The sequence below is a fragment of the Electrophorus electricus genome, unplaced genomic scaffold (assembly GCF_041902795.1).
Source record: "Electrophorus electricus isolate QZ-2024a unplaced genomic scaffold, ASM4190279v1 Scaffold32, whole genome shotgun sequence".
In the NCBI taxonomy this organism is placed as follows: domain Eukaryota; kingdom Metazoa; phylum Chordata; class Actinopteri; order Gymnotiformes; family Gymnotidae; genus Electrophorus; species Electrophorus electricus.
This window is the reverse complement of record NW_027658605.1, coordinates 2,550,881-2,566,833: the sequence shown is the minus strand read 5'-3', so window position 1 is coordinate 2,566,833 and position 15,953 is coordinate 2,550,881. Positions and strand designations below refer to the sequence as shown.

The 15,953-nt window shown below is 41.6% G+C and overlaps 1 protein-coding gene across 1 annotated transcript in view; it reads left to right on the top strand.

Annotated features, from left to right (window-relative positions):
• LOC145655703 (uncharacterized) overlaps positions 1-15,668 on the top strand; it is a 36,517-nt gene extending 20,849 nt beyond the window's left edge. The window contains exons 6-15 of the mRNA XM_081709193.1: positions 8,418-8,589; positions 11,508-11,980; positions 12,311-12,684; positions 13,343-13,466; positions 13,900-14,019; positions 14,139-14,225; positions 14,482-14,663; positions 14,829-15,059; positions 15,316-15,442; positions 15,570-15,668. Coding sequence (XP_081565319.1) covers positions 8,418-8,589; positions 11,508-11,980; positions 12,311-12,684; positions 13,343-13,466; positions 13,900-14,019; positions 14,139-14,225; positions 14,482-14,663; positions 14,829-15,059; positions 15,316-15,442; positions 15,570-15,668 — 1,989 coding nt within the window. The remainder of the gene's footprint in view (positions 1-8,417; positions 8,590-11,507; positions 11,981-12,310; positions 12,685-13,342; positions 13,467-13,899; positions 14,020-14,138; positions 14,226-14,481; positions 14,664-14,828; positions 15,060-15,315; positions 15,443-15,569) is intronic.
• The last annotated feature ends 285 nt before the right edge of the window (positions 15,669-15,953 follow it).

Below are 15,953 nucleotides of genomic sequence, written 5' to 3'. Positions count from 1 at the left end.
CAAAAACTGGTTAGCAGCTCAGGATGCATACATGCTACATAAACCAATCTCTGTGAAATTTAAAAGAAACAGAGTCATTGTAAAAAAACACAGATGAACAATGGCAGGCCGATTTGGTGGACAAGACCAACATAATGGGACCATGAAATTTATGCTAACGTGTATAGATATACTTTCCAAGTATGCTTGGGTATGCATGATGAAAAACAAGACAGGTGCTGAGGTTACCAAAGCCTTTGTTTCAATTCTAAAAGAAGGCAGAGTTCCTAAAAAACTTCAGACTGATGAAGGGAAAGAATTTTTTAATAAAAGTTTCAAAACATTAATGAAAAAAACAACGTCAATCAATTTGCTACTGGGACGGGACAAAAAGCATCAGTGTGTGAACGGTTCAACAGGATGTTGAAAACCAGAATGTGGAGATACTTCACAGCCATCAATACGAGAAAATACATCGATGTGGTACAAGACTTGGTTCATGCTTATAACAACAGCTTTCACAGAAGCATTCAAATGAAACCCGTTGAAGTGAACGAAGGAAATTCCTTCACAGTGTTTAAAACCTTGTATGGGTTGTTTCAACCGAAAAAGGTGGAAAAACTAAGATTGAAGTTTAGAGTCGGTGATACCATCAGAATGTCACGATTAAAAAGACATTTTGAGAAAGGGTACGAGCAGGATGAATCACTTTATGGATGAATATTTTACCGTTTCTGAATGTCTAAGGAGAGACCCTCCTGTATACAAATTACGGGATTTTGATGGGGAAAATATAGATGAGATCTTTTATGAAGAGGAGCTGCAAAAGACTTTAGTGGCCTTTAAAACTGAAAAAAATTGTAACTCGGGTTTATTTTGTTCATCAGCTCATCATACAGAGGTTGCCAACATGTATAACACCATACAATGTTATCAGGAACAAGGAACTCGTGATTGTGTGAACCTACGGAGATACATAAAATAGAATTATAAACCGTGAGCATAAAAAGATCATCATGATGGTATCTTCTTTACCAGAACAAATAGATGTCACATCATTTAATGATTCATTTAAGTAAATAGAATTACCTACTTCGAAGTTCAAGTTTTTCTGTATAGCTAGCCATGAGAATAAGAATAGCCATCGAGTTTCAGTCAATCAAAATGTTTCACGTACTCTAAAACACAATGGTCATATTTGATATTGATCAAAAATAATCAGAATAAAGATAATATCCTTTCCTAGCTCGCAAAAAGAATAGATACGTACATAATGTACATAATATGTAATTATCGTTTGTTAAGATGTATGTTTTATCTAGACCTAAAAATTAATTATGACGCTAAGCTCTACCGAGTTAAATCATATAACGCATGATAAAGTATTTCAACCATTAGCTAAATAAATAAATAGCTAGATACACGTCAGCCTTTTTAGTAACTTATACTAATATAAAGTATAGCATGAATTAGTTAAGCATTACTGAATTGCTTACCTGTTCAAAACGGATGAGCCATGTCCATGTTCGTTCAGAGGTCCTGACAAAAGTTTTTAGATGTATCGCTTACAATTACGACTGTGAACTAAAGGAGTGAAGTACCGTAAAACACGGCTTTAAGAAAGAAGTGTAGGTGGGAAAAAAGGAAATGGTTTTCAGATAAAAGCTGTAAATTACAATCCACCCCTCCCCAACACCACTCTCAGATGTGGAATGCACTGAAAAGTGTTAAGGGCCCAAAGTGTGATAACGGACAAGAACCTAGTGTGATAAAACTTGTAAAGTAACCACATCCTGCTTTTTCCGTGAACAACGAGATGCCCGTGTACCTGCAGTGCCAGGGGATTTACTGTCTCTGGTTCGGTGGCGCTGAGACGTAGCGAACTCGGACTGTGCAGAAACAACTGGAGTTTTGTCCAAGCCTACCGAACCAGGAATGGGTTTGCTATTCCTCGACTAGTTTTGGCCAAGGGCGAGCGAGGGACTGCGGGTTGCATGACTGCACATTCCTTGACCAATGCATTGTTAATGATCCATTTTATTTCTGTTTGTTCATTCATACCACATCAAAGTCAGTTCACGTAATTTTCAAAGCCAGTGTGCGTGCCCTAAAAGTATGCAAACTGTTCAAAACATATGCCTTAAATTAGAAAATTATATGTTACTGATCACTGAAATAACCAACTTTCTGGAGAAGCAGATCCAGTCTGGTTAGCAGTGGCTTGCACTGCTGTCTGTGCAAACAGTTATACTGTGTATGACTATGTATGTGACGAATAAACCAAACTTGAACTTGAACAGTGTGCACTTAAAAAAGGGATCCTCGCGATTCTTTTCCAGCTGTTTGTCTTGGTTTTATTTGATAATGTTTCTCTCATCAATTATGCAAAATATATGTATTGAATTCTGTTAAAATTATTATAATAAATGCATTTATCTATTATATTTACACATTTGTTCTGTGTCTGAACAGGCAGGGTATGGATACATATACTTTGACATTTCCCAGATCTATAAACAAATCTCACATACAAGACTGCACCTTTTGCAAAATTGTATACTTGTTTTTGTATCTGGAGTAAGCAGAATTAATGCCGTAGGTCACAGAAGACCTGTCTTTTTTGTATGTTTGCTTTAACAGAGACCTCTTGTGGTGACTTGTCACAACTACGGCAAGAGGCAGTCGCAGACGAGCTCTTGGACGCCAAAGATCAAAGATCACAATAGCTTGGACTTTCATGTTCTATTTGTGCTTTATTATGCGTACAGTAGTTGTGGCATGTTTTATTTTTCCTTTCATAGCATCTCATAACATAGTAAAGTGAACAGTGGGAAAGTGGAACAAAAGAAAGGCATTAACATTGGGTCCCATGACAGTGTTGCAGTAAAGAAAAGAAAATAGGACATAGCTCACATTTCTTTTCAAGTAGCTCTCTCTCTCTCTCTCTCTCTCTCTCTCTCTCTCTCTCTCTCTATCTATCTATCTATCTATCTATCTATCTATCTATCTATCTATCTATCTATCTATCTATCTATCTATCTATCTATCTATCTATCTATCTATCTATCTATCTATCTATCTATCTATCTCTCTCTCTCTCTTGCTGTCCCAGACAAATTGGGACACACGTCTGTGCTACTGGTTTAGGGTTAGGATTAGTTTTTTTTTTTTTTTTCAATTTTTTTTTAACAATACACATATTTTTATTCATTATATATTTTATATATTTTAATGTTGATTGTTTTGGTTCTGTATAAATTAAAAAAGTTTTTATGCTGCATTTGGCCTCAATTAATGTATTTTAAACATATTAGATGTGAGTCCTTGACCAGCATGTCAATAAAGCTACATCCAGTTGCTCTTATCACAGTGTGTTCAGTTCTTCTTAAAAGGGTAACATCGCAATTCTAAATTGTATTACAGTAAAGCAAAACATTAAAGATTATTTGGTTGTACTATTCTATTGATCCTATAGTCAGTGGCTATCAACAAGAAATGATAAAGCATAGTTTTATTGGGTGTGTGTCTGTAAAGAGAACTACAGCTCCCGGTGAGATTTTTGGTTCAAGATTAATCATCATGCAAATTATTGTGATTAACGCTTTGTCTGTTTAATTAAACTATTATACTATAAACCTAATATTTTAATAGGGCTGGCAACGTTCTAGATCTGATTATTACACGTGTGTGAAGTACAGGTGCTGTAGCTTTACAAAATAGAAAATGTCCACAGTAGCCTAATTATAATATATACATCCAAAATAAACACCAGAAGCCTGGACGAATACTAATGTACATAAGTGCATTAAATCTAGGTAGGACTGCTCGATAGGTAGGATAACAAAACACTTGTCCCACCATATAAAAGAAATGAGAGCGTGATAAGGACTCCAAGTCGCCACCAGATGGCGCCCGAGACCGCTTAAACGTATTCCAGTCGGAGCTGCCTTTTACATTAAACTGCCAGGGTACACACACTGGATGTTTAATCTTTCTAATGGGTAAGCTATATTTTTATAGTTAGGAAAGATTTTTTTTTAAACTATTAATCAGTTAAGGAATTCAAGCTGTTGCATTTTTCTGAGGTGAGGGAATATTGCATAACCCTGTACTGGCCAAATAATTAGATTTGATGTGCTATTTTGTGGATTAATACCATACCAGGTATGGTGGCAACTTCCATCGAAAACTACTTTATCATCACAAACTACATCTAAGGAACTACCAGAAACGTAAGTAACGTTAACATTTTGCTTTTTGCAACATGTTTATTCTTCGTCTTTAGCGATTGTTTTATCTGTGAGAAGTGTAGTTGAATTGCTAGTCTGACGGAGAAGACTCAAGCGCTAGAAGTGCTCTGGTTATAGGGGACTTTATTTTGCGACACGTGAAATTAGCAGGCCTTTAGGGAGACCAGCAGCAACAGTTAGCTGTATAGCAGGTGCCAGGGCGCCGGATGTTGCAGGTAGTGTTAAGGTTTTAGGCAAGCATGGGTTTTCTAAGATAGTTATTCACGTAGGAGCTAACGATATACGCCTTCGTCAGTCAGAGATTACTGAAAATAATATTGAAGAGGTGTGTCAATTAGCGAAGGCGATGTCCGATGCTGTAGTATGCGCTTAATAACATAATTAGTATTAAAGTAACTGATTCACAGAAAACTCCTTTTATCTAAAGCTGGGTTTACTAAATGTTAGATCATCAGCGTCTAAAATGCTCATGATAACTGAAATACTAACAGATCATAGATGTAATGTACTTTTCCTAACAGAAACCTGGATCAAGCCAAACGAGTACATAGCTTTAAATGCAGCGTGTCCTTCTGGCTACAGCTATGTACACCACCCTCGTCTAACTAGCCGTGGAGGTGACATTGCAGTTATTTCTATTGATACATTAAGCATAAACCAGAAAGCCTTTGAAATGATTTTTACTAGCATAAATCATGTAGCCAGTGATAAAAAGCCCACCCAGCCTCTTCCAGTAATTGGCATCTACAGGCCACCAGGACGCTACTCAGAATTTATTAAGGAATTTGCAGATTTCCCTTTACACTTTTGTTGGTGATTTCAACAATATTCACTTTGATAGTGGCCAAGACCCTCTGATGGGCCTTTAGTTCTATATTAGAATCAGTTCGTTTTACCCAATGTATAACAGAACCCATACACTCTGGTGGACATATGCCTGACTTAGTACTGAGGTATGGTGTAGATGTAGTTATACTACTCCATCTCAGACCATTCCTTAATTTCATTTGAACTATGTACGCACAATCACATCAGCCACTGCACCTGGTTTTATTGGCAATCTACCAGACATATCATTTGCGACTAGGATGCCCTCAGACCCTACAGAACTTGGTCAAATAACTGAATGCTTAGAATCAGTATTCTGCTGCACACAACTCCGAGGACTGGAAATCATTATACCAGTCATGGTAGTCGGACGCAGTCCCTTGTGACTCCTCCACTTCCGTCCCAGGACCACATTCCCGTATTGTGGGAGTCAGCAGGGTAGCCAAGAACACGGGGGAATTGCATGCACGAGCTGGGGAAGTGTGTCTACTCCCCTTCCTCCCCTTCTTCCTACCCTTCCCAGGCATCCTTCTTCGGTTGGTGTTTCTGTAACGTCTCGAGGTAAACAGGATGCGGGGAAGAGGCACGATTAACCAGACGTTTATTACACACACGAATGATACATAAAACAACCCACATGCTCTGTACACCTTAAACATCAACAAACACACTACGACACAGGAGATGTATATACATTAAAGACGATTACACATAATGCAGAACAGGTGGACAACACGAGAGGACATGGCAACACGGATGAACACACACAAACCAAGACGTTTGAGGAGGGGGTGGGGCCATAACATGACATTGGCAGTCTCCCAGACATATTATTTGTAACTAGGATGCCCTCAAACGCCACAGAACTTCATCAAATAACTGAATGCTTAGAATCAGTATTCTGCTGCACACTTAATGATGTTGCCCCACTTAAGAATAAAAAAATTAGGGACAAAAAATTGGTACCTTGGTATAATGACCACATTTGCAATTTAAATCAAAACACTTTCACATTTTAAATAAAAAATTGAACGTAAATGGCGCCACACAGCTTGTAGTCTTCCGGCTTGCATGGAAGGAGAACCTTCTCAAGTTTAGAAAAGCACTTATTACCGCTCGAACAGCTTATCTCTCAAACCTAATAGAAAAAGAAAAAAATAATCCTAGATTTCTTTTTAGTACAATTGCCCATCTAACTAAGAATAAGATTGACACCAATGCTCAGATTACATCACCACCATAGTAGTAAGGAGTTCATGAATTTCTACAATGAGAAAATAAAGCACATTAGAGATAACGTTAAGAGCATTAATATGACATCGGGCAACTACTTAGGTACAACCAAGAACAACCAAGCCAAAAATGACTTTTGAATCCTTTACACCTATCCAAGAGCCAGAAATTGCATATCTGATGTCATGCTCAAAGTCCTCCAGTGTTTACTAGATTCACTGCCCACACACTTTCTTAAAGAAATTCTACCTGAAGTAATTGAACCTTTACTAAATTTAATAAACTAATCCTTAAATATTGGCTACGTTACTAAATCATTCAAATTTGAAGTAATCAGACCACTTCTCAAAAAATCTAACCTCAACCCATGTCAGCTGTCAAACTACAGACCGATCTCAAACCTACCATTTATTTCCAAGATCCTAGAAAAAGCTGTAGTTCAGCAGCTAAGCGCATATCTGAATCAGAACCGAATGCATAAAGGATGTTGAGAAACTTTCTCTCACTTAATCCTGACAAAACAGAGGTGCTTCTATTAGACACAGAGACAGCTAGATCCTCTAATTACTCAATGAACCTCAGTGAAATCACAGTCACATCTTCCCTAACAGATAAAGATCTTGGAGGTATCATGGATCCTAGTCTCTCGTTCGAAGCTCATGTAAATAATATTTCTAGGAAGGCCTTTCTCCACCTTAGGAACATTTCTAAGATTAGAAACATGCTCTCCTCACATGATGCAGAAAAGATAGTCCATGCATTTATTACTTCAAGATTGGACTATTGTAATGCCCTACTATTAGGCTGTACTACTAAGTGGTTAAACAAGCTCCAGCTAGTTCAAAATGCAGCAGGCAGAGTGCTCACTAGAACGACAAAATCTGAATCCATCACGGCTATCTAAGATACTTTACATTGGCTCCCAATAAAATTTCATATTGATTATAAAATACTTCTAATTACCTACAAAGCATTGAATGGTCTTGCCCCACAGTTCCTTAGAGAACTCTTAGTTCATTATAAACCACCATGTCTGCTTAGATCGAAAGGTGCAGGTTCTTTACCTGTACCAAGACACTTTACTTGTTTTTTCATTTTAGAATTATATTTTTCTCGGTAATTGTTATTATTGTGGTGACTGTTGTCGGCCAGAGGAGGATGGGCCCACCGTTTAGTTTTAGTTCCTCTCAAGGTTTCTTCCTCATGCTCTAGTGGGGTTTTTTCTTGCCAATGTCAGCCTTGGCTTGCTCACTGGTGGCTTGGACTTGGACATTTGTAAAGGTGCTTTGTGACATCTGTTCTAAAAAGCGCTATATAAATAACTTTTGATTTTGATTTTTGATTTGATCCCCTGAGGAAAAGCCAGAGTAGCTCCCACTCTGAGGCAGATGCTTCCTCTGTGAGCCATTTCCCACCACTGGATGAGCCCCAGAGAGAGTGAAGGATCCGCGGCCCACAGGCTGCTGTCAGAGAAGAGCGGCCCCACTTCAGGCAGGTGGCAAAGAGCTATAATTACAGAGCATACCTAAAAATACACAAATGGCATGCTTTGGAAAAATAAATATAAAAATTAGTGAGGGTCACCCTGACAGCGAATACATTTGTTTCTGTGTTTTTAAAAGTTGATTTTATTAATGAAACCTGTTTAGCATTACCGATATCATAACACCAGGTATGTACACCGTGTTCTAACGCTGTTTTAGGGAGAAGAAGAAGGGGAGCTTGACTCTGGTGCAGTCTCTGGCCCAGAACCACACCGACATCCTGCTTCCCAAGCTCCACGATGTGTGCCTGACTGTGGTCCAGAGGGGCCCTCTCAGGGACAAAAGATTCTCTAATCAAATCATATAAACAATGGCCCAAAAAGGATCTTCGCATTTTGCTGTCCGAGCTGGAATTGCTCTGTTTTGTGACCAAAATGGTTCTAACCTGATGAAGAGTCAATTTGGAATGTTCTAGCGAGGAATATCTTGTCCTTAAACATGGTAGGTAGTACAAACTGATGCTTTTCCTTCTCTGACACACCAAGTAAATCTGCCACATATCGGATGAGTCCGATCGGCGTGTTTAAACAGGCACATCCCCATGGAGTGCCTGAACACCTGAGCCCCATGTCCACTGTCTCAGTTGAAGAATCTGAGCTCCATGGTGTCGCGTGCTTCCATGACAACACTGGCGCACATGTCCACCGACCTGTGGAGGGCCATGGACGCCAAGGCGGAGTTGGTTGCCTGCATGCTGCCGCACAAGGCGGGCGAAAGCAACCTCTTCATCAGGGAGGACAAGGACCTTGCGCTCGGTGCCATGGTGCAGAGCTGCTCGCCCACTCAGGTCATTCATGCTCTGCTGGCCGGGGAACTCAGGAAGGATCACCTCACCAACACCTCTATAAATTTGTTTTGAAAACGGTCATGCAGCCATTTGACCAAAATAAATTACACTGCCAAAAGAGACTTTTAGTAGAAGACAGAAACACATTTATAGTACAGCAGAGCCCTGCTACTACGAGGCAGTAATAGTGGAATCTAGACGCTATAATAGGTTCATAATAATTACACGCTATAATAGGTTTCCAATGTTGGGCAGTAGTTTAGCTGGGGCCTGGGAATATTGACATACCTATCGATATCTTGGTGCCCTTTTTTTTTTTTGGCTCCTCCTACAGGTCCAGCAGTCTGTGATGTCATCCCACGATAGATCAGGAAGCAGCTCCCTTCGTCACCAGCTCCCTGACCAGCCCTACCATTGGCCCGTGGCCTACTCGCTCGGCCAGAGGAAAGCCTGTATCCTTACCTGTGAGAGGAAGAGGAACACGGAGAGACATGAGGGATTCGGACATTGAACATCAGCTCGATTATTGAACTTGATTATTGTAGTTTCTGGGCTTATTGTTTGTTTTAATGCCTTCATTTTTTAAAAAAAATAGTGTTTTTTACAAACAGACTAACAAACTGTATTAAATGTATCTCAAATGCAATGTGTGATTAATGTGTTTAACAAGTTGATTGTTGTATTTTGAATTCCATGGGAGGTGTAACTATAAAAAATAGTTCTTTGGCACTTAGTGGCAGTATTTGTTCAAAACACATGTAACATCAAGCTCTTATGTAACCTTTATAGGATCTTCACCTCAGACTTTGAATTTTGGCTTAATTTAAAGGGATATTGTGGGGTAATTGGAGCTAATTCTATAACTATAGTAGTGAACTGTATTACTACAGAGAAATCTTTTTGGGATTGTGTGTGTTTAAAATAGAAAACAAAAATTGAAACAGGTAATTTATCAGGTTTCAGATTTCCTGTTCTGCTGGACTGAGGGCATGTTGCTATATTGACAAAATCCAAGTAACTGCAAAATCTTTAAATAGTACAATATATAAACACAGGCAGTGGTAGTTCAACGGTTAAGGTACTTGACTTGTTCTCGGAAGATTGCTGGTTCACTGCCACGTTGCCACTGTTGGGCCCCCGCGCAAAACCCTTAACCCTCAATTGCTCAAATCGTACTCAGTCATAATTGTCGCTTTGAATAAAAGTGTCAGCTAAATGACATAAATGTAATCAGCACAGTCAAAGATTGATTAACCACACTAAGTCCAATACTAAGAGACTGGTACAGTGGATGAGGCACAGAGCAGGATACAGCACTATTTTTTGCTTTCCATCAGCAAGTGCTACCTGGATGCAGTCTTGCTATTTGGGGATTTTGCAGGCTTTGACTCCTTGGGTGTGTGATGAGGATTTTGCTTCAGTTAAACTCCTCATGAACATGTCTGACAAACCTGCACGTATGCTCTACCAGGACCTCATTTAATACTTCTCTTTCAGTAACTTGGAGCCTGTGGTTTTTGTTTGCTATTTTTGACATAACTGGGCAACATTTTACATTTAATGTATATATGGAATCCACAGAATCTATACCATAATACTGTAAAGAAATAGTATACTTTATACATTGTAGCTAGTCCATGCTAGAAGCTCCCAAACAACTCCACATAAACTTCAGCTCAAATAAGCCTCTTCCTTTCCATGATGTCCAAAAGTATTGGCGTTCAAATCATTCTTATGGCTGCATGAGTTTCGCCAAACAGCGTCAAATAAATGGGAAGCTGATTGACAGCACGCGGACCTTTAAACGGTTAAAAGGAGAACTAAATAAGACAAGTGAAGGGTCTACGTTTTCATCTAAACCTCCTCCATTTGTTGAAACACCTGCCAATCACGCCACTTGCCCAGGAAACATATGAAGTAAATAATAGTCACCCACCCCACTTTTTATGTAATTGAATTTTCTTTGACAAAATCTGAAGTTATCTTATACTGGAAGCATGTTTTAAAATGCCATTTAAAATGACAGGCACGATTGTTGTGGAAATTTACCAGAAAAGCACAAAATATTTAGCGTGGGATTCTGGAGAACGGATGCATGTAGACGGCTGAAATCGGTAAGCAGGTACATGTATTAGTCCTAAGAAATGTTATGTTGATAAATGTAGTATTTAATATTCGATGCTATCAAGTGATTTATATGAGTCTGCCAGTTTGGGCCTGTAGGTGCAGCAGGCAGACAAGCAGACACTAGTTTTGATTATGTCTGGACAAAGAGTAAAATAAATGTGAGCTTTTATCTTGTCTACTGGCGAGGTTCAATAGTGCACTTGAAATTCCATTTTATGACGTTACACCTGTCCATGTCACCTTGTTGCCATGGAACGAAGAGTCCGTAGAGTAGCGAATTGATATTTGGTGGAAATCTTCTCACTCCGGTCGATATAGCATGCTAATAATTTCAATTCTTTAAATTAAGAACCACAGAACAACATGGATGATCATGAATTATATCCGTTCGGTTTTCTTGAGCCTTCTTTCCGTAAGGTTAAAGGTGGGAAAATAATCAACACTGAGGGTAAGTTATGAAGTTAACTAGCGGTTAGCGTTAGCTAGCTAGCGTTAGCTAAATCATAGATCGTGGTTTTGTTATTGCTGTTGTTTTTTAATCTGCTGTTTTAGTTTTAATTTTGAATATAGCCCCTAACTTGATCTGCATAGCATTCCTTTGGTTAGTGGCCCTGTTTTCATCTTTCCCTAAAGGTATATTCTCTTCCCCTTCAGATTCCTCCAGTGGGATCGCCAAGAAAGTAAAATTCGAGAGCAATTACTACCTGCGGAGTCCTGGTCCTCGGATTCGGCCGGGGACGCCCTGGCCCTCGGATCCAGGGTTCAGTTCAACCGATGGCTTACCTGCCCTTGTCTTTTCCCCCTCTGGAGCCTCAGACAAGGCTGCGTCGTCGTCCAGCCAGCGGGGAGAAGACGCCTGTCAGAAGCGGTGCAGCCTGAAGAGGAAGAGAGAAGGGGAACACAGCAGCGACAGCGTACAGATCCTGGAGGATCTCTACACCCCTTCGTTGTCCAAGCGCGTGGCCAGGAGCGGAACAACCACCTCTTCCACCCAGTCCATTGCGTACTCCGGTTGTACCGCAGATAGCAGCAAATCGATAAGTGATTGCGAATACCAGCTGGTGCAGAATGAAATCCTCTGCTCTGCCTCCAACAGCTACGAGGTTCTGCACTACCTTGGTTGTGGAAGTTTTGGCCAGGTGGCCAAATGCTCCAAGAAGGACACCAATGAAATGGTTGCCATCAAGATACTGAAAAACCATCCATTCTTTGTTCGACAGGGTCAGATCGAGGTGGGAAAGTTTTGCCTGCTTTTTTGGAGCTTTTGATATGGAATCAGCTGTAGCCCCGATTCTGTTTGTTGGTATCAGATGTGCTAACTCACACTGTGGAATCTGTATACAGCCAGGGTAGCACAAAAACACTTGTGTTTGGTATCAGCACACTAGTTCTAATTTTCAAAGCATCAGTAGGAACTAGTTCAGATAACACATGGACAGCTTGAAGCTTACTATAAAAAGAAGGCTTAGCTACAATTGCATAAGCCATACCTGTTTGGATGTGTATTAAAAAAAAAAGTGCAGAAAAATAAAATCTGTCTTTCCTCATTTGCTCCTCCTCAGGTGAGCATCCTGAGACGGCTGAGCAGGGAGAACGCAGACGAGTTCAACTTCGTGCGTGCGTATGAGTGCTTCCAGCACAAGAAGCACATGTGCCTGGTGTTCGAGATGCTGGGGCAGAGCCTCTACGACTTCCTGAAGGGCAGCATGTTCAGCCCGCTTCTGTTGAAGTGCGTCCGGCCCGTGCTGCAGCAGGTCGCCACGGCGCTCATGAAGCTGAAGAGCCTGGGCCTGATCCACACCGACCTCAAGCCCGAAAACATCATGCTGGTGGACCCCGTCAGGCAGCCGTACAGGGTCAAAGTCATCGACTTCGGCTCGGCTAGCCACGTCTCCGAGGCCGTGTGCTCCAGCTACCTGCAGACCAGATACTACCGGTGAGGGACACGTGCTGAGGCGTGTTAGAAATAAGTGTGCACTTGTTGCACTCGAGTGTGCTTTAGAGTAGAGCTGCACATTTTGGCAGTTGCGATGACCCTGCTACACATTAAAATCGTGATAAGCATTACAGTTAACTGGAGCACGACTGATTCATATTTGATTTATAAGTGGTTTAATTTTAGTGATTCATGTGAGTGCTGTTATTTAGCAAAATACCTGATGAACCCTCTTCAATGTCTGAGATTAGTTAGGATGCTCCGAGTTGCAGGCTTTGGTAATATTAGTATTGGTCGTGTCTGTACAAAACTGCTGTTGCATTGTAGCTATACCGTTAATTAACCGTGTTGTTTACTGAGTAACAGTGTTTAACTGCACTGATACTCTGTATTTACTTAATGGAAAACAGAACATCATTGTAGTGTCAGTGCATTTTTGCATATAGTTCCATGTTAGAATAGTGGGTGTGTAATGTAAAGTGGTGTGTAGGGGGGAAAAAAAACCTGGACTCATCAACAAAATACTATTTAAACCTTTTACATTTTCATGAATGAATTCAGCACCGTTTGTGTTAAAGCAATTGCCGCCGAATCACCACAAACTACGGAATCAGCCGAGACTGATTTCATGATGGCGATATCTGTGTTTTTGGTCTAGGTCACCTGAGATCATCCTGGGTCTCCCTTTCTGCGAGGCCGTGGATATGTGGTCGCTGGGCTGTGTCATCGCCGAGCTGTTTCTGGGCTCCCCCCTGTATCCGGGAGCCTCTGAATATGATCAGGTAAGCACACGGGCCTTTGAGCTGTGCCTAGTCTTTTTCACGCATCTTGGGCTTGGATTCACGGAGCTCTGTAGAATTTCGCTGATTTGGGGTCGGTTCTTTCACTTTCTTTTCACACTTTTCTCACTGTGTGATGAAGACGTAAATCTTGTTTGTGAAAAGAGTGGCGTAGTGTTGCTAATGGAAATGGCCGTTCTTCTAACTATGCAGTTTGTTAGGGAGTCCATAATGGCTAGCAAGGAAGAGAGTGAATGTATGGTTTGAGCTTTTAGCTACTGCTTTGGCTAGCTTATTTTTAGGAATAATATAAATAATAAGAGTTTCTATGGCCTGTTTTTCTTTTCTTTTTCTTTTTTTCATACATGCATTTTGAAAATGGAAGGATGAACACAAAATAAAGTCGTAATCCTCTTGCTGTGTGGTGTCTCTGCAGATCCGTTACATCTCCCAGACGCAGGGCCTACCAGCAGAGTACCTGCTGAGCGCAGGGACCAAGAGCAACTATTATTTCCACAGGAGCCCTGACTCCAGCAGCCCCCTGTGGAGACTCAAGGTTTGCCAGTCTTTAAATGCCAAATACCATGTGTTTGTTTCATAAGGGATGTAACTTAATGATGTCATGTAACTTTATGGTGGAGCTGAATGGTTGATTTTTTTCTTTCCTTTTTCTAGACGCCTTCAGAGCATGAGGCAGAGCATGGCATCAAGTCCAAAGAGACACGGAAGTACATTTTCACCTGTCTTGACGACATGATGCAGGTTATTTTGGCTTTTGTGAGAACGTGAGAAACAGCTTCCACGGCTCACGTTGTAGAGCAGGTTGAGCAAGGTGCTAGCTCAAAGGTCGAGCGTTCGTGCCGTTATAATGAGGAACGCACATGAATCGCTCTGGAGAACGGCGTCTATGAAAGGCAGAGCAATGCATAGTAACTTGCTGCAGAACTTGCTGCGTCTTAGGGGGATCGGTGCCCTCTGCTGGTGTTTAATATGACTCACCCCTGGGTCTCTCGCGCAGGTCAATACGACCAGTCTGGAAGGCGCAGACGTCTCGGCGGAGAAGGCAGACCGGCGGGAGTTCATCGACCTGCTGAACAAGATGCTCACGCTGGACGCTGACAAACGGATCACGCCGATGAAGGCCCTGAAGCACCCGTTTGTCACCATGAGCCACCTCCTCCAGTTCCCTCAAAGTGCCCAGTGAGTTGTTCCAGGCCTTCCAATCTACATGTCACAGTTTTTAAAAAAAATTAAGGAACACCATCTTAATTTACAAATCCAAATGGTAGTACTGTAACTTGCCCCCCGCCCGTGTCTCTCTCTCTCTCTCTCTCTCTCTCTCTCTCTCTCTCTCTCTCGCTGCAGTGTGAAATCTTGCTTCCAGAAAATGGAGATCTGCAATCGGCAGTGCACAGGGTGTGATGGCAGCAAGAGCCTGTTTGGCAGTGGGGGTGGGGCGGGGGGCGGGGCCAGCACAGCTGCCAACCTCAATGACACCTTCAGCAGCTGGCTCGCCCAGCACAGCCAGGTGGGACAACCGGCACAGCAGGGCGGGTTCAAGAGGTCAAAAGATCGCCAAGCAGAGAGCCGGGCTAGGTACTCCCTGCTTCTTATTGCACTTTTTAATGGTTGGCATTAGCGCTAAAACTCCACACTAATTCAGTGCAAGGGAACCCTAGAACAGGACTCGAGACCTACTGGTCTAGTGTGTGGGTCTGCATAGTGGGTACAACTGTTGTAACAAGTGCTGGATGGCTCTGTGCCATCACACTTTGGTGATAGGTTGTGTGTGTTCACTCGAGTGTGCAGTGTGTGTTGAGAGTGTTGACGTGCTCCTCTGACCCTGTGCCAGACCTGTGTCCTCCCCCGTGCATGGCATGGGCGACGCAACGGAGCCCATTATCATCTCTGACACGCCCAGCCCAGCTATGAGCGTCATCATCATCTCCAGCGACTCGGAGGACGAAGATGACACCAAAGTCCAGCCCACCAGGTGCCCTCGCCTCGTCTTTTTAAAGCCATTATGAAATCCTTCCTAACACTTTCCTTGCTGTCACTCATCTTGTTGTTTAACCCTTCCTTCCCTTCCTTGGCCCCAACTCCCAGCTGCGGCGGGCGAACGTCATGAGCTGCGTGACGGCGCAGCACTCCGACATGTCCACATACATCCCGCTCAGCCCCAAGTGTCTGCCCAAGTTCGTGTAGAGCGCCACCAACCTGCCCAAGTGTTTTTTTGTTTTTTTTTGTTTTTTACTTTGAATAAAAAACTTTGAATTGAAGTCGCTGACTGTGCCATGCCTTTCTGTGGGAGGCCCCATTTTTAACATTTTTTTTAACAATACCCATATTTTTATACTTTTATATTTTGATGTTGATGGTTTTGGTTCTGTGTGAAGTTAAAATATTTTTTTATGCTGCACTTGGCCTCAATTAATGTATTTTAAACATATTGGATGTGAGTCCTTGACCAGCATGTCAATAAAGCTTCAT